The following is a 21843-nucleotide window of genomic DNA, read 5'->3' on the forward strand; positions in this document are numbered from 1 at the left end:
GTTTTTTTTTTCAAAACAGTGTTCAAAAATGTTAATTGACTTAAGTAAAGAAATATTTCATTGTAATTTTTTGATCCCAGCAACAATGCATTGTAAATCTAAATTTGCTTTACAGTAAGTAATAGAAAGCATTTGCTTTTCTTTTGCAGATTGCATTCTCACAACACAGCAACTTTATGGACCTGGTACAGTTCTTTGTGACATTTTTCAGGTACTTTTCATTTAAGACAGCTAAATGTTTCCTTTTTTTTTAGGAAAGATCTTTGTTTTTCAATGTAGTGATTTGTTGTTTCATTTAAAAAAAAAAAATTAGACGTCTTGTTTACATGACAGCCTAGCAAATGCAAATCCCTACTATGTTTGAAGTGTTTTATTAGGAATTCTATTAGGGAAGCTGTCTGCACGTCTTTGCAGATGCATCTTGTCCTGTGCATGCAGGAAAAGGGAGGTTAGAGGAAGGGGGGAAAGGCTCTTTGAAATGGAGAAGTTATTTCAGAAATGGTATAGAAGCAATCTGTTGAGTTACCATGTCATGCAAATGAAATATGACTGGAGAAATTGCAGACATTCACACGGTGTCAGCCATAAATCATAAATTAAGGAAGTGATTTTGCAAAAAGCTAAGCATGGACTAATTTAAGATTCTATAGGTAGCACCGGTGATTTAAACTGAACTGCTGAAAATAGGTGAAGTTAAAAACAAGTGTGCATTTCAACACAGCTGAAGCCAAATACCTTTCTCCCGTTCATGAACTGCTGGGTAAAGGTCACTTCTCGGTGTGAAGTAAATTGATGATTCTGTACGAGCAGAACCAACAGAAGCAATTTTAATATTAAGGTTGTTTCCTCTTCCATTCTCCAAAAAAAGCATATCCCTGACAAAGAGATGAAGTCTCCCAAAGCACAGCAGGCCATCTCTTGAAGGTTTCATAATCTGCTGTGTCGGTCTCTATTTTAGGAACTGTTAATACTCCACAAATATAAAACGGTATTTGATCCATAAGGAGAACTCCCACAGGGTGATTATACATATATGTTTACTCCAGATCTTACAGTCTGTTTTAAGTTAGGCAATATTATGCCCATTTTAAAATGGGCAGTGGGAATAATATCTTGCTTGAGGTTCCACGCTAAATACAATTAAATAAAGGAGCTCCAGATGGGTCTTTCAGACAAGTGGTTTACACCAAAATTGTTTTAGTATGTAGTTTTTACAGCATGGAGCGTGCTTTAATACAGTTCCAGGTAAGCACCAGGCTTGACCCACCACCTTGCTTGCGTTGATAGGGAATAAATGTTTACTCCTCGGTCAGCCTTAAGAGTTAGTTTTGTTGAATCAAGTGCAATCAAGGTCTTATCCTAAATATCTTCGTTGCAGGGTAATTACTTATAATAGGGAAGTCATTGGTTCTTTGGCTGCTTTTTAATAGCTGTTTTTGCTGAGCTGAGCTCCATCTGACACATGATTAATCAGTACTTTCCAGACTACCCATTTGTTCTTTACAGGCCCAGATCATCTGCATAGGAGAGTTCGAAACTCTTCAATATCAGCAATTCCTCCTGTTCTGTTATTAGAATAGAACCAGTGTTTAAAGCAGAAGATATGTGTATTAAATGCATTAGTGAGCACATGCAGTTAAAAATTCACATCAAAAAGTTAGATAAATTGAAGATAGTCAGCAGTGACTTTCCTTCCCTCTCTCTGTGTTATCACATGAATCTCCTGGAAAAATAATATTGCAGCGTTACTAAACTAATGTCTTAACATGCCAGAGCAATAAGAACATATCTATTTGGAAGAAGGCAGTTTATCAGTGTTTTCTGATCAAGCATTTATAATGCGTTAAAAATTCTTCGGTTCTAGAACTGTAACTACTGCTAAGTTCCACTCACAATATTTTATTTTACAGTTGCTATAACATGCTAAATAACCCGTATATTAGAGCAGCATGATTCATCTTTGCTGTTTGTAGGGGCAACTGTTGAAACTCTTCTGTTTTCAGTGCTCTAGGGTACATTTCGTAATTGCAGTTGCATCCAAGGTTTGAGTAGGAATAAATAATAGCTGATAGCCCCCTGTGACATTAATGAGATAAGAGTTGGCTGAAAATTTGCACACTGAGCAGAGGCAGTGAAAAGGCTTTTCTGCAAAGCCTAAAGACAGTTGGAAAGACCACGTTTGAAATATAGGCCGCCTCTAGCTTGGAAACGGAGATGCATATCAATTCTTTGAGTGCAACGGGCACAAAAATAGACTTACTTTTGTTCTGGAAAATGAATGTTTAGTATGACTTGCCGTTCTGCAAGCAACGTTTTTCATAGCTCTTTTTTGTGCTGGTGACAGGTACATTTTTCCATCTATGGGGAAACCATGTAGGAAAACAGGAATTTTAGGTTCTCTTCTCATTTCCTGTGCTGACGTTTGTGGTGATTTAGGTAAAATAAAGTCCCTTCGAAGGGCGCTGGAATGCAAGTTGCATTGCCCAACTCCAGTGCTGTTAAATTTATGCAGGGTCTCAGATGCCTGCAGGACCCCGAGCCTCTACGAGGCAGATGAAGTTACAGAGAGACCAGTAATCCAGCAATATATGTAAATGGCATCAGGCAGTGGGAAACAGGACAAAATGTGACTGCTGGGTTTGATTTCTGTTTAATTTAAGAGCTGGGGTCAGACACGGTGTGCCTCACATTTAGAGGAGCTGTTAGACTCTGGGAACTCCTTCTGGAGTCGAGGCGTTTGTGTCAATGAAATGCATGGCTGTGCGTTACCATTATTTTATTTTGCCACATGTTAACTTGTTGTTTTAAGCTAAGAAAATGTCCGTGGATAAAGGTTGAGTAAAATGACAAAGTTTACAGGATCATTAATATTGCATTGTAATTGGAGCGGCAGGAGAAATGATATTCTAACCCTTGTTAACCTTTGTAAAGCTACATGAATTGCAAGCAAACTGTGTTTTTCCATTTCCTCCTCTCTGCTTTTTATAACATAGCTCTTTATTTTACAGATCTTGCTGTTTTCTTTCAGCAGATAAAGTTTGAGCTATTTTGACAATCTCTGGCAAACATTCCTATTAGTGTCTGTGCTTCCCTGTCTTTCAAAAATCTATTTATGCTATCACATGTGTCTATAATGTGTATTTCTCACCGGTGTACCACGTGTTTCACGTACAGAAGATACCGTGAAAAATATTTGTGGCGTCTAAACTGATATTACTGACCACTAATCCTTTTTCTTCCTTTTTTTTTTGAAAAATATGCATCTGTATTTCTTCTGTGCTCCCCTGCTTTGTTGTCCAGTTCTGTAGAGATTTGTGATAGAAATATTAAGGTTGGTTTGAACAAAATATGGATGGAGAAGTATGTGTAAGCTCCAGAAGAAACAGCAGAACAAGAGTTGAAAGAGCAGCTTGTGTTTTAACCAGTGACACAGATGACTGCAAAGCAATTGGGAAACGTGCTAGTCACATCAGGCCCAGAAGGTGCTCTAGTAGCATGGCCAACTTGTCAGAAGGAGACAAAACCAGGAGAATGGCAGCAAGATTAGAGCACATCAAAGCTGCCAGTCCTTCTCCTGTTAGCGTAGCAGCCCTAAGAAACTCAAAGCGAGCAAACGGAGGTGTTGATCCCCTGACTTGCCTAAAAGGTCAGAAGGGTGAAGTGAGCAAAACTGAGAGGCCAAAGGGTCCTGCCAAAGAAGTTGTTGGGTCCTACAGGGTGTAGAAGACCTATAAATCAGGTTTGCTGTCTCCAGTGGAGAGGAAGAAACGAGACGGGGTGAGGACCTGATGGCCACCATCCCTTGTCCTCCTTGTGGGACATAAGTGATGTTGGCCAGACCACTTGGATGCATACATCTTGGTGCTTGTGGCCGTGAGAGTGTGAGTGGGGATAATCAAAGCACTCTGAGATTTGGTTAAATATAATCATCTTCCCCTTCCATAAGATGTCACATTGAATTTTGTTACATTGCTTTCCTAAACACCTTGCATGTTTTCTATTGCATTTCTGCTATGTTTCTTCACCACGCCCCATTTCTTGGCTGCTGCATCTCTCTTCTTTCATATCTGTCCTTGAAACCTCCTTCTGGGGGCGTCCAACACTGTCTCTAGTCTCGTCATAGTCATACAGTGATTGCTAGATAAATGGGTCTTTTTCACAAATGGAAAAAAAAAACTGCAAGGGAGGATTTTGTCTTTTCATGGTGTCACAGTATTATATGAATGTCTATAGCCTGTACTAAGGTCTGAATACAAAATTGTGTGTTTTACTTTGGTGTGAATGATTGGCCTTATTCCTCGGGAAAACTTCAGAGGGAGCTGCATTTGTCATTGTACAAGTCAAGCAGATGGTTTAACATGCTGTATGTTGGTTTTTCTAGCCGTAAACATTTGCCCAGTGTAAGTGGGAATGGCCTGTTTCAATAATTCACATCTGGAGTCATGCTGTAGATATTCACTATTTTTTCTTACTCAGTAATTTCTCTCTAGAGCAGAAGTGCTGTTACTAAATATGTGCCTTTAAAACCTAGTCTGAATTGCATTTTGTTTTTGGTTTTTTTTCCTGAGAAAAACAAAGAGCTTGGAAATATCTGAGCATTATTTCTAACAACATGAAGAAAATGAATAGTTCAGCTTCCATGACTTTCTTTTTTCCATGTTCTCCTCATGCCTCTTCAGTTAGTCCTCTATAATGATCGCACGCTGATCAGAGCAGAGGACCATCTGGTCTCTCCTTCATTAATTAGTTTCATCATTGGTGCCTTTACGCTTTTGGCCTCCACGTTCTCCTGTGGCGATGTAGTGATTTTGGGTGTGATATAAGCACTTCGGGTTTTAAACCTATTGATTGAGTGGGATTCAGTTTACAGTTTTGACATCTTAATTTAGGTTTCTATTTGCATGTTGTGTGTAAGCTGTTATTTGAGTGAGTAGAGCTGATGGACTCCGGAGAGCAGTTCGGTTACCAGACATAGGTGTCCACTTTCAGGTGAGCCCAAAAAGCTCTCCAGACTCCACTAACTCTGTTTCCCTAGGATGTTTCCTGTGAGATGAGTGGAGAAGACCAATCTAGTCCAGAGGCTTGTGGAGAGGAGGAGAACAGAGAATGGAAGGAGTCTACTTGGCCACCTCTGTGCTTTGTCCCCAGTCCCGTTCAGCTATGGGAGATCTACTAGCTGTCCTGCTCTCATGTAGTAGAAGGGAAAAGCCTTCAAAACAGGGGTCAGGGAAACACTGTTTTCCATTCCAGTTGTATCATATGTCCCATGATTTGTAGTGTGTTTTCTTGAAGCTCCAGCTTCTAGACTTGTGAGATGACAATGTGTCTTTTTTCCTTTTTTTTTAAGCGTATGCCCTTTGCAATAGCACAGAAGGATTTGCAAATATGAACCCTAAAGAGCTCCCCCCCAAAAAATCAAGCAAATATATTAATACCTACTTCCCCGAAAGACCTCAAACCTTTAGTTAAACTGATCCATGATTTTGGAGGCTGCCACAATGTCACAGAGCTTGAGACTGATTGTGCTCCTGAAAGGAGTAGATGACAGAAAAAGATGACCTGCCCCAAATGAAGTGGGTTGTGGCTTGTTAAACCTTGGTGCTGTCTCAAGCAGAAAAGTAAGGTCATTAATCTGCAGATCAGGTCTGTTCCTTTGCTGTTGGCTTCAAGTAGCGGTTTGGCAAATGCCGGCAGTGCAAACCCAGTACCCACAGTAGTAAAAGAGGCATTCAACCAGTCTGGTTTTGCCTGGCATCATTATACAGGCAGCTGCTTCAGTATTATGTATTTGTTCCAACTATTTGGAGGTTAAATGTGTTGAGCAGTTAAAAATGTGACCTGTAACTCCCCAGCATATTAAAAGTTGCTTTTTGGATACTTAAATAGCTTCCAATTCATCAAAATAATTTGGTACGTGTTTCTAGTAATCACTGTAGTGCTCTCTGAAATTATTAAATGACATTTATGTTAAGGCATATTAGTATTGAAGCTGCTGTATATTTTGGCATTTAAAACCGTCATTTTTTACAGGCAATTCTAATGTTGATAAACACTGTAGAAGAGTTTAATAATTGGGCCCTAATATGCCAGATGGATTTTCTTCTCTCATCATGAGAATGCATCATATCAAAGTGCTGATGAAGTTTTCCGGCCATTTAAAAATGCAACTCTACTTGTTATAAGGATTTATGGATACCTGAAATGGAAAGAAACCCCTTTCTTCTGCAAAAAGGAGCTTAGAGTTCAGTATAAAGGCAGATGGGATGTTCGAGTTCAGATTTTGTACTGGGGACTCCATTCCTGGAGTATAAAGAGTGATGTAGGCAGTATCAATAAATGACTATTGCATTTGTTGGGGCCAACTGAGGAGAGATTACTTATAACCACGGTGCTCTTTTTTTTTTAATGCTTACATAATTTAATGAATAGTTAAGAATTAATAAATTATTAAATAGCAAAAAACCTCTAATATAAACTGTGATTGCAAAGTTTCCCTAGAACTGCTGTGTTTGTGCTACTTATGAGGTCTTTACAACTTCTGTAGGCCAACGAAAGCTATGTTTGGTGGAACCTAACCCAAATGAAGAGTCAAATTGAAATTTCTCTGGGATGAAAAACTCTCCAGGGGGGGTCTTAGATGACTCTAGATTGCTCCTTTGCCTTTTATTCTGGTTTCTGGTCTCAGTTTTCTGGTTTCCTTTCTTTGGGTGGGAAAAATTCAGCCACTTAGAGTGACTGGGCTTGGGAAGTTGGAAATCAAATAGGTGATGGTTCAGGTATGGCTACTGGAAGTGCTAGTTTGCCCATTACGTGACTTTTGCAGGACGTGCATACAGACTGTGCTGGGATGTTTAGGAGCGTAAGAACATTTTTCTCCCTTCCACCTGTTTTTCAGGGGGAATAGACGAGGAGAAAAGGTAACCAAAGTGTTGAGGTGGGAGGAGTGGTAGAGAGAGGACTTAAACAAGTGGTGGATTTCAGGGATGAAGGAGACTCTTGGTAGACAAACAGTTTTGGAGCAGAGAGAAATAGAAGGAGAAGACAAAACAAGTCCTGCAGCGAGGGTTTATTTTTAAAGCCATTTTGAAATGGTTGCATATTCCTAGCTGGCAGAGGGAGGCATTTAAGAGGCAGCAGGGCACAGGGCAGCATCTGGCTAGGACACCGCAGCTGGCAGGCTTTTGCTCCAAAACATTTTTTGACACAGCAGTCACTGCGAGGAGGCCTTTCCTTCCAGTGCTGCCGCATTTACACGGTTGCTTTCCGCGATGAAGGGCGGACAAAAGATGGTTTAAAGTAGCTTACACAAGGAAAGGTCTTTTAACTTATTTCTGGATATTTTAGGCTGAGTAAACCCAAGAGAGAGATCTTGGAAGCCCTGGGGCTCTTTCGGAGGATGACGCACTGCAGCATGCTCAGCAGACGCCGCGTTTGATCCCTCCCAAAGCGCTGCCAAGCGGAGGTAGTGCAAGAGGGGAGATGTATTTCCTTAGTGGCTTTATAGCTTTTGTGAGTATCTGCTGCCTCCTTGTGACAGTACAATGTTGTATGATGCCGTTCCTCTGAAACAGAAGGTATTGAGTGTTTTAGAAGGGTTACTTATTGGCCTTTAATTGCTAGTTCCTCTCTCTGCTTCCTTCAGAAAGTCTTGGCTGTGGTGCCAGAAGTGAGGCAAGAAGCGGTGACGGACTGTGGCACGCAGAGACTTGGCAAACATGTATTTCTGAAAGGGAATTAAGTAAAAACTACATGTTTTGTAATGGTAACCTACAGCAAGGTGAAGATCTCCCTTGCTGTACGTTTGCTTGTTGTGCCTGGCCCATGCTTACCTGGACAGCAGTTCTCCAGAGAAACCCTTCATGGAAGAACAGATGGGACCAAAGGGACCCTCAAATGGGTCTTCACAGCATAGCACTGCTGGGCTGGGGAGATATCTGGCTCTTTCTCTCTGCCCTTCAGACTTCCATCTTGTTTCCAAAAGTAAAGGGGCAAAATTAATAAGCCATGATAGTAGCTGTTCCCCATAAGCTGCAACTAAAATATTTGATCCTGAGGTGAAAGTTCCTGCTCAAGTTACAATGGGAAAGTAATTGCCTGGCAGGCAGCGAGCGTTGGTGTTGGTTTGGCAGCCTGTCTTGGGGACTCCTGCAGATACTTTGAATATTCTTGTTTTCACGGTCAAATTAAATGTCGAGCCAGGGACACTTCTCCCCGCTGCCTGGAAGAGTTTGTTTTATCTCCGTCCTTCATTTGTACACTGAGGTTAAGATCTTACTGAAAATAAAATAGTGGCAAAAGACAAAGATTGAGCTTGTGGTCTCAGCTGTGCTGTTTTTGCTTGGGTAACTTTGGGTTTTTTTCTCTTCGGGGAGCACTGTCGTGTTTAGGCCTCGGAGATAAAGCCAATGTTGTGCCTTAGAAAGACTTGAAGTTTCTTTGAAGAAAGGGAGCTTTTAAGAGAGCAGAGGCAGAAAGCTCATCAAAGCCATTCAGTAAACGTGGTGGCATTCACGCTGAGAGGAGCCAACGATGAATGTTGGCACTCAAAAATTTTTTGCACTCAAAAATGTTGCTATCCCATCATTCACTTGTGCTTGTTCGAGTGTGGTGGAAGTGAAAATCCATCTAGTCAAAGTGTGACCTTGACCACAAGCAAAATACTCTTTGCAGGTGATGGAGGTAGTCTGCTCTCGCCCTTCACTGAATGCAGCAGTAGGTTGCATCAGGAAAGACAGGGCAAACTGAAGCTGTGAAATCCTAAAACATCAGTGATGCATTTTTACTACTTTAGCAAAATGCTAATTAAAGATTTAATGTATATGCTGTACTCATGACAGGGCAGGGGGGAGATTGTTTTTTACTACAAGACTCAGTGGTAATCCTGTGCCTCCCAAAAAGGAATATATGGTAACTATCAAAAGCGTTTGTCTGAACTGTTTATAATCATAGAAAAATGACCGTGCTTTTGCAGTGAACTAATGTCAGATTTTAATATTTTACATAAAATGTGGGAGAAGTGACTTGGAATACGCGTCTCATAAAATGAAAAAGGCAAAACAAATCTCTTTGTGATCCTACTTAAATTTGTGAAGAAATAGGCATCACAGGAGTCTTTAAAAGCTGTGCAGACATTTTAATGCTGAAATCACAAGTGTCAAATTTTAATAGCATCTGGAATAAGACAGTAAGGAATATTTCTGTACACATCTATGTCAGAAAAATATGATCATGTTACCTACGGACTGCCGCTTAAGTGGTCAGTGCCTGATCCCATGCAGTTTTTATAATATATAGGCTGTGGATCATGACACATAATCAGGAACAATTGCTTACAAGAGAAGATTTCCAAAAAGTGGTGTCAACCTCTTTGGCTACGTCTGTACTAGCAAATTAATCGCCCGTAAGACTGTTTTGGGACCCTTGTGAGCAGTTCATGTCTACGCTAATAAACACTCTCAGCATCCGAAGCAGAACGACCACGTGCAAACCGCCTGCTGGAGTGGATCCTCCCCGGTGCCAAATCCTGGCATCCTAGCAAGCTAGGGATCATTTTGCCATTTTAACAGGATAGACAACCCCTCTCCCAGTGCCCTGGGAGGTTCCCTGGAATGGCTTGAATCACTCATGTTGTTTGCTAATCTGCTCCCTTTCTTTCCCATCTCAGGAGAGGCTCTTGCTCTCTGTCCTTTCTTAATGATTAATTGCAATATCACCAAGTCTTTGTGCTACTCTGTGCTAAAGAATTTGCCGTTGTAGGGTAGGACTCCCCGACACTCTGCTCGAAGGACGAAACGTGCTCTCCCCTACGTCTCGTATAAGACAGACATTACGGCATTTAGGAAAAGAGGGGGCCAACAATGGGGTGAGAAACCTGCGGTCATCAGAAATCGTGGTCTTTAGGTTCACCACTGTAGACCTCGCATCCAAGAAGAAGCAGTCGTCAGGGTCTGCAGATGTTCAGATGAGCGTGTCAGGAGGGCATGGGGGAAACCACAGAGTTGTTTCAAAATGTGAGGAGGTTTGGTGATCCGAGAAAAGGAACGATGTCTTGGGGGAGGACTGAGCTTTTTTTTGAAGGCAGAGAGTATTCATCATTTCACCCAGCATAGTCGCTTTTCGGCATGGCTGTGGATGCCATTAGGAGCCCTTGGACGGTGACCTGGGAGGGGGCTTAAATGTGTGGTTTTGCCCTTTTAAATGGGGGTTGCAATGCCACACTTGGAGCTTTGTGCCGTCGGTGTTGGAGGGAACGAAAGAGCGCTTAGAATGAGGGAAAGAGGCACACTGTTTTTCTGTTTAAAAGAAATCTCAGTTCAAGCACGCAGAGCACAGTGGTTGGCTTAAATAGTGCACTTTAACAAGAATAGACCACTTATTTCCTAACCTTCTTTTAAGTACTCTCTTTAAGTATATGTTAGAGCATGGGGAAGGAGGTCTGTAGACATTTGCTCCTACCACACCCATCGGGGTGGTGCTTCAGAGGAGAGGCTTTCTGCGGTACCGTTGTACAAAAACAAAAATTGTGATCTTAAAAAAACTGTGAGGAGTGAAGGTTGTTCCCAGATCGGGCTAGGGATGCAGATGGAGTTGGGGGAGACGTTCAGGCGGATCAGACCCGCTGACTCTGCAGGACCCTGAGAAGAAACCAGGGAAAATTAGACTGGAAGAGTGGCCCATAAGGGGCAAGAGCTGTTGCTGCATTGTGCACCTGTGATTGAACTGTAGAGCTCTGATATGGATATATATTTTCAGTGCTGTTATATTCCTAGCTTTGCTATACTGATAGCTTGGTTATAACCTCTTAGCTCTAATAAATTCTCACACTTGACAAATGACGATCTCTCGAGTTCAGTACAACTAACTCCAGAATCCGAAAGAATCCCAGACGCCCCTTTAGTGGCACATCATATATTTGGTGTCAGAAGTGGGATATTCCCGTACGTTAGCCATGCTGTCCTCCTGAGATCGTAATGTTCAAGAAACCTGGGAACGGCTTGCTGAGCTCTTTCAGATGAAGGGATGGAAAAACCCAAAGTGGGACTCGCGGTGAGTATAGGATCATGGCAGAGATACGGATGCAGTTTGGAATGAGTACAATAAGTGGAGGAATATGAATAAATTAAAGGAAGGAAGGGGCAAAACTATTAGCTACCTAGTGTACCTGTGCTGGCTATTGTGTAGCTGCCTTAAAGCAGCTTTGGGAAAATTGGAGGAGGCTAAATATCTCCGAGGAAAAGCCCATAGTGATAGGAGGGAAGCCAAAATGGAGAATAAACGCAAGAAAGTGCTGAAGGCAAATAACACATATCCACTCAAAGTTTACGGTGCTGTGTATGATTCAGATGAGGACAGAGATATTTGGGAAGAAGTAATGCGCGTATCCCAGCACCGGGAAATGCTGGCGAATGACCCCACTGCTGGCTGTGCCGTCTGGAGGCAGGGTAGGCAGCGTGTGTCTCGCGGGCAGCAGGAACAAGGCAAAACCTGGGATCCTGGACTGTGTGACCATCAGTTATGCAAAAGCAGAGAGGCCTCCTGGGCAGCCTCAGCGCAGGATGTCTGCATGAGATTGCACCCACGGAGAATTACAGACCATTGCTGAAGCTTATTGGCAAAAACTGGGGCAATGGCTGATTTGAGTGAGTGTGGGAAAAAAAATCAAATGGGGCAAAAGTCCTTATCCAATTAAGTAGTCCTTCCAGCAGGAGAGTGTGTGAGTGTGTGTTAAGTGCTGCATGATAATGCTGATAACCATTACGCCTTTGGGCAACAAGTACACCCTTCTGCTCACTGGTTGGGGCCCGTTGGGGCTTCACCCAGGATTTTGTGTGCCTGTAACCACTACGCTTCTGGGGCCGCAAGTGCACAGGTCTGCACGACGTCTGGGGTCTCCTGCGCTGGCCGGGCCTCACCGGAGACCTGGTGTGTGCATGAACGTAACCGTTATGCTTGAACCTAACCAAGGTGTTTAGATGGAAGGGCAGCAACAGGCTGCGAGGGATCCTGAAGTCCGTCCTGCTTGTTGCTCCGTCCCAACGCAGCTGAGAGTGTTCCCGAGACTGTGGGGACAGAGCCCAGTGTGAGGCCATGGGGGAGTCATCCTTTTGCAAATGTACCCAAAATATTACAACTGATGAGCAAACTGTATCTGCTCACTGGAAACTGGATAAACAGTTTAAAAAAAAAAATGCAGAGGGATGTCTTGTCCCATATAGGTTGACTTTTCCTTTTAAGTGAGGAAATGAAAACTCCCTGTTGTGTTGAAAACCACACCTTTGGGAGGAAAAAGCTTTGTACCATCACCCTATGAAAGCAAATAACATCCATCACCGATAGGGTGAGTGCAAAAAAAAAAAAAAAAAAAAAAAAACAATGATAAAGAGTTCCTTACCGGAATGGTAACCAGAGATGGAAGAGTTAAATGTTTGCAGGATAGAAGTCAAAGAAACAAGAAAGACCTATAATGTGAAAAGGCAACATCTTTAATTACATGAAACCAGAAAGGGCTGGAAAATGCCTCAAGATGTAGTAAAAGTTTCTGATCATAAAGAAAAATCAGTGAAAAAGAAAACTGTTCAAATTTGAATAATAGATTGATGTGACTGAATAATCTTAAAAGAAATAGTTTCAGCAGTTACAGTTAAAACCAAACTGTAACAACCTAATGGCCTTGGTAGGCTTTTCTTTTTGTTTGGGTCTTACAGAGGGATCCTCTGAAGAGGACAGCTTGAAAAGAAGCAGCCAGAAATAGTGATAGAATTGTTGAGATGAGTAATGTGGAGGGTTTTTTTAAGTGTGTAAGTGATAGAGTGAATCTAGGAGCCAGAATAGAAGTAGCATCAAAGGAAGATGGTGTAGGTAAGTATGAGATACTCATACCAGCTTGATAACCAAACTTAACAGCTATATCCCAGTGTTTATAAAAAATCAGGATCCTAAGTAAGGTGCTAGCACCTTTCCTTGATGAAAGAAAGGAAAGAAAGAAAAAAAGATGGTAAAATCTATGCATAACAGCTGTTGATTTAAGTTAAAGTGTAAAATTGTATATTATAAAAAAAAAATCAGGGAAATATGGGAAAATAAGGAAAAAAAAGGCAACCAACTATATTTGAAGTTCCTATGAAAAGAAATATTCCATTTCGAGGAACAAATAAGCTGATTAATAGCAATCTTTTTTCTCTTATCTTGAGAGTGCTAAATTGCTGCTGGGCCTAACTACAAGAGCCGAATAGTCTTAAAACCCAACTGCAAGGGTGGCGACCAAATTTCAATTACCAGAGAGGTGGATCCTCTCATGGGCATAAATCTGATAAGCCACTAACCGTTCTGGCTTGGGTGCCTGTTCCAGACCTGTGTTTTTTCTTTCTTCCCCTTCTAGACGCATGCCCTGACTGGGAGTAGCTGAACTAGAAAAAGCAATTGTGAATCTCTCCATAACCATAGAAGAGATAGAAGATGGAACCATCGATGCCTTAGCACTTTTAAATCAAGATGTTCATAATATGGGACAAAATTACTGTAGAAAATTGTTTTGCCCTTGATTATTTGCTAGTCTCCCAAGGAGGAGCGTGTGCCTTGATTAATGATAGCCGCTGCTTTTATGTTACTACTAATGTATAGCAGATAGCCAGCCTTTGGGGAGGACTGTCCTCTTACCTTCCCCAAAATTACCGTGGAGTTTCACAGTGCGTGGAACTGGTTGACATAAATGACCGGTCTTTTACGGGTCGGTTTTGTATGGAGTAGAATAGTTGTCAAATATGGGACATCATGTTCAGCCTGCGCAGCGGCAAAAGGAGTACTCATGGGACTAGCTCATGAGCGTTTGTCCTGCTACTGGATAAGTATCTGGGGAAGAGCAGCTTCTTGTTGCTAACAACATACCTTAAAGTGCAGATGCCCGAATAGATTTGCTTGGAAAAGAGTGCAGTGCTAAACTGGCAGCCAGTACACTGTGCTTACCGAAAAACCACCCACCGCACACCAAAGGGAACTTGCTGACTTCTGAAAAAAAAACGTGCACGTCTGATGGCGTCAAGGGGTGGAGTGACACGCACCACACAGGCAAGCGTGGGGGCTCCGGATGGTGCACCCGTAGAAGACGGGTTTGCTCTGGGACGCTCCCCAAGAGCTAACGAACCCCGGGTGCACCACGGCCGGCGCCACCATGCTGTGGGGTTGCTGCAGCCTGGGGGCACACCTTCTAATGACCCCACGATTGACAAGTCCAGACAAAGGAGAAGTGACACCGCAGACCCACACTGTAGACATCTTGGCCCTGTGGAGCCCTTCCCCACCGATGGACCTGCTAATGGGCGCGTTGCTGCCCACCCAGCAGGGCTGTGGGCTGAGCACCAGGTCACCTGCTGATGTGCACGCTGGTGTTGACTAGAGCTCTTAAAAGTATATATGTTTTCAGTACTGTTATAATTCTAGCTTTGCTATACTGATAGCTTGGTTATAACCTCTTAGCTCTAATAAATTCTCACACTTGACAAACGACAATGTCTCGAGTTCAGTACGACCAACCCTGGTATCCGAAAGAATCCCGGATGCCCTTCTAGTGACACGTCACAGTTATCCTCTCGCTTTAAATATAGCCAAAGATCATTGGTATTGTTTTATTTTTTTTCCCCAATTTGGTTAAATCTTTCTGCCTTACTGTTCTGATTTCCTAGTGAAATTTCCTAGCGTTGTATGACAAGAGGTCAAATAGGTAACTCTGGAACTGCAGTTTTCTCCGAAAATAGATGTACATCTTTCCTCGCCAGGTGTCATGAGCACTGAACTGTGCAAAACATTTTGCGCGGCTGTATTATCTTTCATCAAAGTACCTCTAAGTATTATATGAACTTTTAGTCTAGTTTTTGATTTGCTAGAGTTTTCAGCTGCTGATATGTTATGGACAAGGACAATAAGAGATTTTTCTTTTTCTTTTCTTTTTTTTTTTCTCCTTTACAGTTGTTTCCTGTCTTTGCTCCTGGTGGCAGCCGTGGTTTGGAAGATTAAACAAAGTTGCTGGGCATCACGACGAAGAGAGGTTGAAATGACAAAATTGAATGCTGTCTCTTAAATGACTCCTTTATAATTCTTCTCCTTTATGTATTTATTCACATATGCATAGTATTAACCTTCAGTTAAGGATAAGCTCCACTAATCTATAAATGCTTCTGTTTAGGCATTTGTAATAATGTACTTTTGATTACTGTTTTGGTGACAAATGATGCTGCTTTAGCATCCTGATGCTGCAGTTTCCATGAAGCATAAAAAATAGAGGCGAATGTCCGGTGTTGCCAGGACTCAGGTTCCAGATCATTTAAATACGAAACCACTGTAGACCAGGCGAATCTTTTGATCTGTTTGGAAAGATGAAATTTCTGTGCTGCAGCTCTGAACTGCATTAGCTACTGCTTTAATCTTTTGAAAAGAAACTATCCCTAATTTAAATGAAAAGCTTATATTAGTTGTTTGAGGGATTTTTTTTTTTTTTTCCTCCTCTCCGGAGCATGGTAACATAAGAAAAAGGCGGGTGAAGCCACCCAGGGTTTGGAAAACTATGGGTGTACTTCTCAAAAAGGCAACTGTCATGGCAAAGCTTTCTCCTTTTCACCTAGCTATGGACCATACTGCTCCCAACCTTGTATTTTGTTTGATAGTTCATAGCATATTAAAAAATGTCTTCTATAAACCCCTCAAGCTATGGTGTCTTCCTTGTTTATCCTTGATACATTTGGTGATTTTTTACCATCCTTTTGGCCTTTTCTTAATTAAGCGCTCTAGCTTCGCATTACCTTTAATATAACGACACCTGGCTAATGTGCCAGCCCTGTGGTCTGCTGAGCTCTTGTCGGTCCTTATTTCTAATTTTTAAGCACAAATGCATAAATGTATAGTAGAGCTGTATTTGGAGAGCAGCAAGTTGTGCGTGCAGCAAGGCAGACCACCGCGTGTGCTTGGGGCTTTCGTGCTGCGGTAGGCACTACAACCGAGGAGGACAGAGCCCTGGATAATGTACAGATGTAACAGAGGTTAGACTGGGCCATGAATGTGATTATTTTACAGCAGTTGTCTTGTACAATCTGTTTTCTCGTGCGTAAAATGAGTAGCGAGGCTTTAGTCAAGTAAGTCCATGTGTCCCTCCTAAATGCAGGTGTCTGGACCCATCATCTGAGACCGGGTATCATCTGCTAAGGGCTTGTAGGGTGAACTCTGCCCATTCCCAATAGGTAGCCCAAAGTCTTCGAAGTCATTTAAGTCTCTGAGGTTTTCCGTAGTCTCTGAAGGTAGATAGATTTGGACTAGGGTGGCTATTTTTTTTCCTTCTCCCTTTCTTGGCAAGAAAGTAAGATAGAGTCAGCATACTTCCCTGTTGGTTCCTGCGATAAAATGTTATCTAGGAATATATAAAGAATATAGACGGAGAAATAAATATCATGCTCTGGAGCACAGTTAAAATATTTTAGGAGTGGCTTAAATGTAAAATGTCTCTGCGAATGAAGTTACTTTCAGTCTGATGCATCTTTTAAGAAATGAATTGGAGTTAAGGGGTCAGTTAGTGTTAGCATGTTTTAATCTTTTTAAACTCAATTTACAGATGTAGCTAATTGACAGACAGTTCATCATAATGTTCTTTTCCTGGAAGATTCCTGTCTTTCACCATTATTTGTCTTACGCCTTCATTGCATTAAGCAAAGCCCTCTTAATGAAGTTGCGTTTTTCTTCTAAAAATCTTAAAAGTACTCATGTGAAAGTAGAACACTCATTTCTAGCAGATCATCTGTAAACTGTATGTGTGGTGTACTATGTGCAGTTCATATCTGGAAAATGCACAGGGAATACCTTAATGAAATGAGGAATTTTATTCCTCATTATATAGGCTGTCTTATTATATCAAAATTTACTAGAATTTTATTTCAGTGTAGAGCACCATAAATCTATCTTGTAGTTCGTAGATCTGTGGTATTCCATTCTTCTTTTGTTAGAAATAGTTGTAAAATGCGAGGAAACCATTTTAATTCTTTGCCATGCCATTTGTTAGATATTTTGTATTAATGGAGACAGTCTCCAGAGACAAAAGACTACCCAAAAAGTCTTTGACTTTTTGGTAGTATTTAAGATGGTTTTTATAGCTTCCGAAAGTTTTTTATGCAGACTCTCAATAAATCCTATCAGGGCTCCCTTTAAGCATTAGTAGCTAAAATAATGATTAATAGCAATTTCCTACACTGCAGGTTTTCAAGTGTCCTCATGATTTGCCCTCTGCTGTTTTAAGGAAGGTTTTGAAGCATGTGACTTTTAGACTTTTCCTTTCTTCCTTACTTTGGAAGTGACCGTTCTTTGTTTTTCTCCATTACCCTTACGGGAGCCTTGGGTGGAAGATCTAGTAATCAGAATTATTCAGGCAATATGGGCTTGGAAAATATGTTGGGAGAAGTGATGCAGCTGTGCTTAGCCGATCGGGTTAGTGGAATGGGGTAGGGAAAATTTATAGCAGCATCATTTGGCTGAAACTAAATTAACTTGTATCACTCCTTAGCGAGAAAGCAGTGGTCTGCAAATTGAGAATCTACCTCTGGATCTTGTAAGACATGTGAAGATTAAAAGATCTTCCTTACATTTTCTTTCTTGCTATAGCTAATCCGCTTTGACCAGCTGCCTGCACGTGTCAGTGCTGATGGTCCTCAGCCTTATGGCCAAAAGGTATCTTTTGGGTGTGCAAATGCATAGTTCCAGCAAAATGAGCACTGAGCAAAAGTGTGGACCTTGCAGAGTACAAAACTCGACCTAAAGTAAAAACCGGAACAATTTGTGTCCCATTGGGCAGGGAGGAGATGGGTTAGTAAACTGTGTGTTTATTCTCTCCCCAGTGAGCACCATGTTTAAATATCTGTAGACATCTTAAAGAGGAAAATGGAGATAGAAAGGCAGCTTTTATAAGAGGCTTAGGATGAAGTGAGTGACATTAGGAAATAGGAATAGGAAATCTTTCCATCTTGTCTCTGGAAAATGACATGTTAAGATTCATCAAGGTGGTGATAGAAAATAACACACAAAATATGAGACTGGCGTTATAAATTTAATATACCCACCTGCTGTTTTGAAATTTTTGCCCTCTTATTCTGTCTTAGCATCCAAATTTGAGTCTATTCACCCTCAGCTGGCTTCCTGCTCTTCCACTTCTGCCAAGAAAGAGCTCCTGTTCGTTTTTCCAGCGAGTGGAGCGTGGATAGCGATTTGGCTGACCCCGTGTAAAACTGTCTACGGGAGGGTGAGCTGAGTCGCTCTCCGTGCCCCATTTGCTGTGTTGGGAACATCAATGCCAAGCACATACAGAAGTACCTAAATTTAGGTGCCTAGAACTGAATCCAACCGTTAACATCCTTAAAATTGTCTATATCTTGCCTCTGTTCTTGCCCAGACTTTCCAGGACTGAATCTCTCTACTCTGCCTGCTCTGCCAAAACTTATCCAAGATGGGTTTTGTGTATTGATTTACTGCAGGGATTATCCGCCTCCTCCTTGACCTCATTGCTAAACATCTTTTCCTTCACAAGTGTACTCAAAATAGAGCAGCGCTCTTGTCTCCACTGGCTCCCTTTGCTTTAGCATCTCTTTGCGGTTTAGCTTTGCCAGTCCCCATCTGTCTATGAACACCGACTACCATTTAGGCAAGTGGCTTTCTGTATTATTTTCTGTATTATGGCAAAGAATTTCCAAAGGAATTTTTACTGCGTGTTACTTATTGCCCTGCCTCTCTTTTCTTCCCCTTCCAACTCTCACCTGTTAGTACTTCATTCATCTCGTGTCTTGTCTTTAAGACTCTGATTTAAGGTATCCTTTGTTAAATAAAAGGATTCAGAATTGGAATGTCTTAAAACTGTAACTGTAAGTCAGGATCTTCATTGCAGCGTGGAGATTTCCAGCGCTGTTTTGAAAGGATCTGATATTGGCCCTGTGCTAGAACATGAAAGGTCAGACTACAAATCTGTCCCGTTCATTAGCCCGTGTCTGATAGTGGGCAGACACAGCTGCTCGGAGGGGGAATATGAGAAACTAGATAAGCTGGCACAGAACTTCTCTACTCCCAGCAGGCAGTAGTTTGGGTGTTTCTGGACTGTTTTGCAGTAGCATTCAGCATCTGTCAGTTGAGGAGGAAAAAAATACTAACTTACCATTGGTGTAGTTTGTAGATAAAACACCAGTTGGAGGAGTGAGAATCATCACAAGCAGATGACTTCTGCAGAGGTCTAGATTAGGTGGTCAGCACGCTCAGTTGTGTCACTGCGGTGTCAAATGTAAGCCTGTATGTGATGTAAAACATTTAGGGCAGGTTTACTTCCCAGCATATGCTTCCCGGAAAAGAGCCTGAAACGATGGTGGCTGTAGTGACCTAAGAGCTGTATGTTAATTCCCAGTTCCTGGGTATGTAAGTGAAGTAATATATAAGAGCGCAGTGTTAGTGTTATGTATAATGTAGCAGGATGGCTATAGGAATTCTGCATCCGCCCTGGTCTCAGCAATGTTCTGGATGTTGCAGATGGTTCAGAAAAACACTGCAAGATTGATTTGCGGTCTGGGAGATAAGGGACAGACTAAAGCATCACAAATTACTCAATTTATCCAAGGGAAAACACAGAGGGAGTTAATAATGTGAACAACTGTCTGTGGGAAAAGAATCGGAGAAGATTCTTGACAATATAGAGGTCTTGTAAATAATCTGCCAAAGGCATAACGCTTAGTGTCTGGGAATGAGGATAAAAGAATTAAAGAAATGCTTTTTTATTTTTATTTTTTTCCTGTTTTTAATGGCTAGTTTAACAATGACAACAATTGGTTTTAGAAAGGTGGATCTCAAATTAGGACTTGAATGTGTTTGGAAGGGTCTTTCCTATGTCGATCCAAGTAACATGTTTGTAGAAATCACGTGATGAGATTCTGTGGCTTGTACTGTACAGGAGGTCAGATCAAATAATTGTAGCTTTTTTCTCTATCCCTAGATTTAAAATCCATGAATGGAACCCACTTGTAGTGACCTGTAGGCTTTTTCCAAAGTACAAACACCAAGTGCTCTCTGCAATGATCTGTTTGGCTTTGGTCACCAACTCAAGGAAATCACAGCAGAAAGAAGAGATGCCCCAAAAAGAAAAAACAGCCGAAAAGATTAAAACTGATAAGAGATTCCGGCTTAGATGGAACTGATGGTCCGTTTTTGCTTGAAGATGCTCCTGTCGGTTCTGTGCCTAGTTGAGCTCACTTCTGGTTGAACTTGCAGATGGCCCGTTCCAGCCGACCATTTCTGGCTGTGGTACGTCTGCGTTGCGTACCGCAAATCAGGGCGACAATCTCGTACGCAGCTTCGGCACCCAGATGAGCACTTTTTACGTGGTCTTTCGGGGTGTTGCCACCTAAGTTGGAAGGGCAGAGCCGCAGCAGAGAATTAAGAAAGAAGCTGGGGCTATTTTTATTATATCCCGCAGAGAACCAGAGTCCAATATTTTGGGCAATGGTGTGATAGACTGGCACTAGGAGAGGTCAACCTTAACTCTGTACGTTAGAGCTGTTGCAATTGCAGACTCCTGGGTCTTTCTCTGTGACAATAGGAATCAGTGGTACGGGTGTCTAATTTAGCTATTTGGAAAAATCAGTGAGAAAGAGTGTTGTGTAATTATGCTAAAAGAGCTCTAGTCAATCAAAGGTAGCTTCGCTATTGTGTAGTTATATGGAATTGATATATTTTCTAGTCTGCCTGGGCATTGGACATGGACTGTACACTTTTTTTTCCTTTTTTTCCTTTTTCTTTTTTTCTTTTTACAAACGATATCTTAGTATTCTTATTAAAGGTCAGTTTTCTGTGCCCTCCTACTGGGCATGATTATGATAAATAACTTACTTATCTTAATCAGCCCTGGATTAAATATGTTCTGTCATTTCAGCATGAGGCAAGTTCCCAGCAGCTTTGCTTTCTGGTTTGTTATAGTTTTGAAGTGTGGAAATGCCTGTTGAGAAGCATTTGAACATTAATTCCCTCCTCCCCCCCTTTTTCAACATAGCCTGCAAAGTCGGTTACAAAACTAATTAGCTAACATTAATATGTGCACTGCTCTAGGGGCTTAAAAACTTAATTTTCAGCGATGATGGAAGTGTCAGAGAAAATTGTTTGTTTGTTTGACTTATATGGGAGTTAATACAATTGTAGCTAAATGCTTTAATTCACTTATTTCTGAAACAGAGTGGCTTATCCTCGTGGAGTATTTATGTCTTAGATGTTTGTGTGTTTTTTCTGTACCCCCTTTTTATTTTGTAGGTAACTCCACTGATTCCTCCTCCTTCCCCCAAGGTAGCCAAGTAACTAAAACGTAAAACAAAGGTTTTCGCATCAGGATATATTTTATTTCGTATTAATGCCCAGCTGCTGCCTGACCACCGGTTAGTGCCGGCTCGATAGCAATGCAGCCCAGCATTGAAATGCCCGTGTACCGTTGCAACCACGGGGATGTCAACCCATGGTTTTGGAAGGACGGGCACGCCGTCCGTCCCCTTGACGGCAGCGAAATCACTGTGACTCCAGCTAGCGCATTGCAAAGTCAGAGTTAATAAACCTTGCCACGAGAATTTTATTATCCTTTGTTGACGTATCCTCGGCGTAGGCAGGGAGACCTTTTGGCATTTGATTAGATTGTGTGTTTGATGTAGTGCGCTGAGCCTTCGAGGGGATGTGCGAGAGGACTGACTCACTCGAGCGCTTTGCAGAACTGAAGGCGTTAAGAAAATTGGTCTGGAAGAAGGAGACGACTTTGTTCTGTTTCGGTATCGCCCTCAGTTTAGCCTTGGTTGGGGAGGGAGG

General features: G+C 41.7%; 1 protein-coding gene across 1 annotated transcript in view; it reads left to right on the forward strand.

Annotated features, from left to right (window-relative positions):
• Window positions 1-21843, forward strand: part of ATRN (attractin) — a 217455-nt gene that overhangs the window by 174537 nt on the left and 21075 nt on the right. Inside the window, exons 26-27 of the mRNA XM_067297263.1 lie at window positions 150-211; window positions 14962-15040. Of these exons, the coding sequence (XP_067153364.1) occupies window positions 150-211; window positions 14962-15040 (141 nt within the window). The remainder of the gene's footprint in view (window positions 1-149; window positions 212-14961; window positions 15041-21843) is intronic.

Source organism: Apteryx mantelli, chromosome 5 (genome assembly GCF_036417845.1).
Source record: "Apteryx mantelli isolate bAptMan1 chromosome 5, bAptMan1.hap1, whole genome shotgun sequence".
NCBI lineage: Eukaryota > Metazoa > Chordata > Aves > Apterygiformes > Apterygidae > Apteryx > Apteryx mantelli.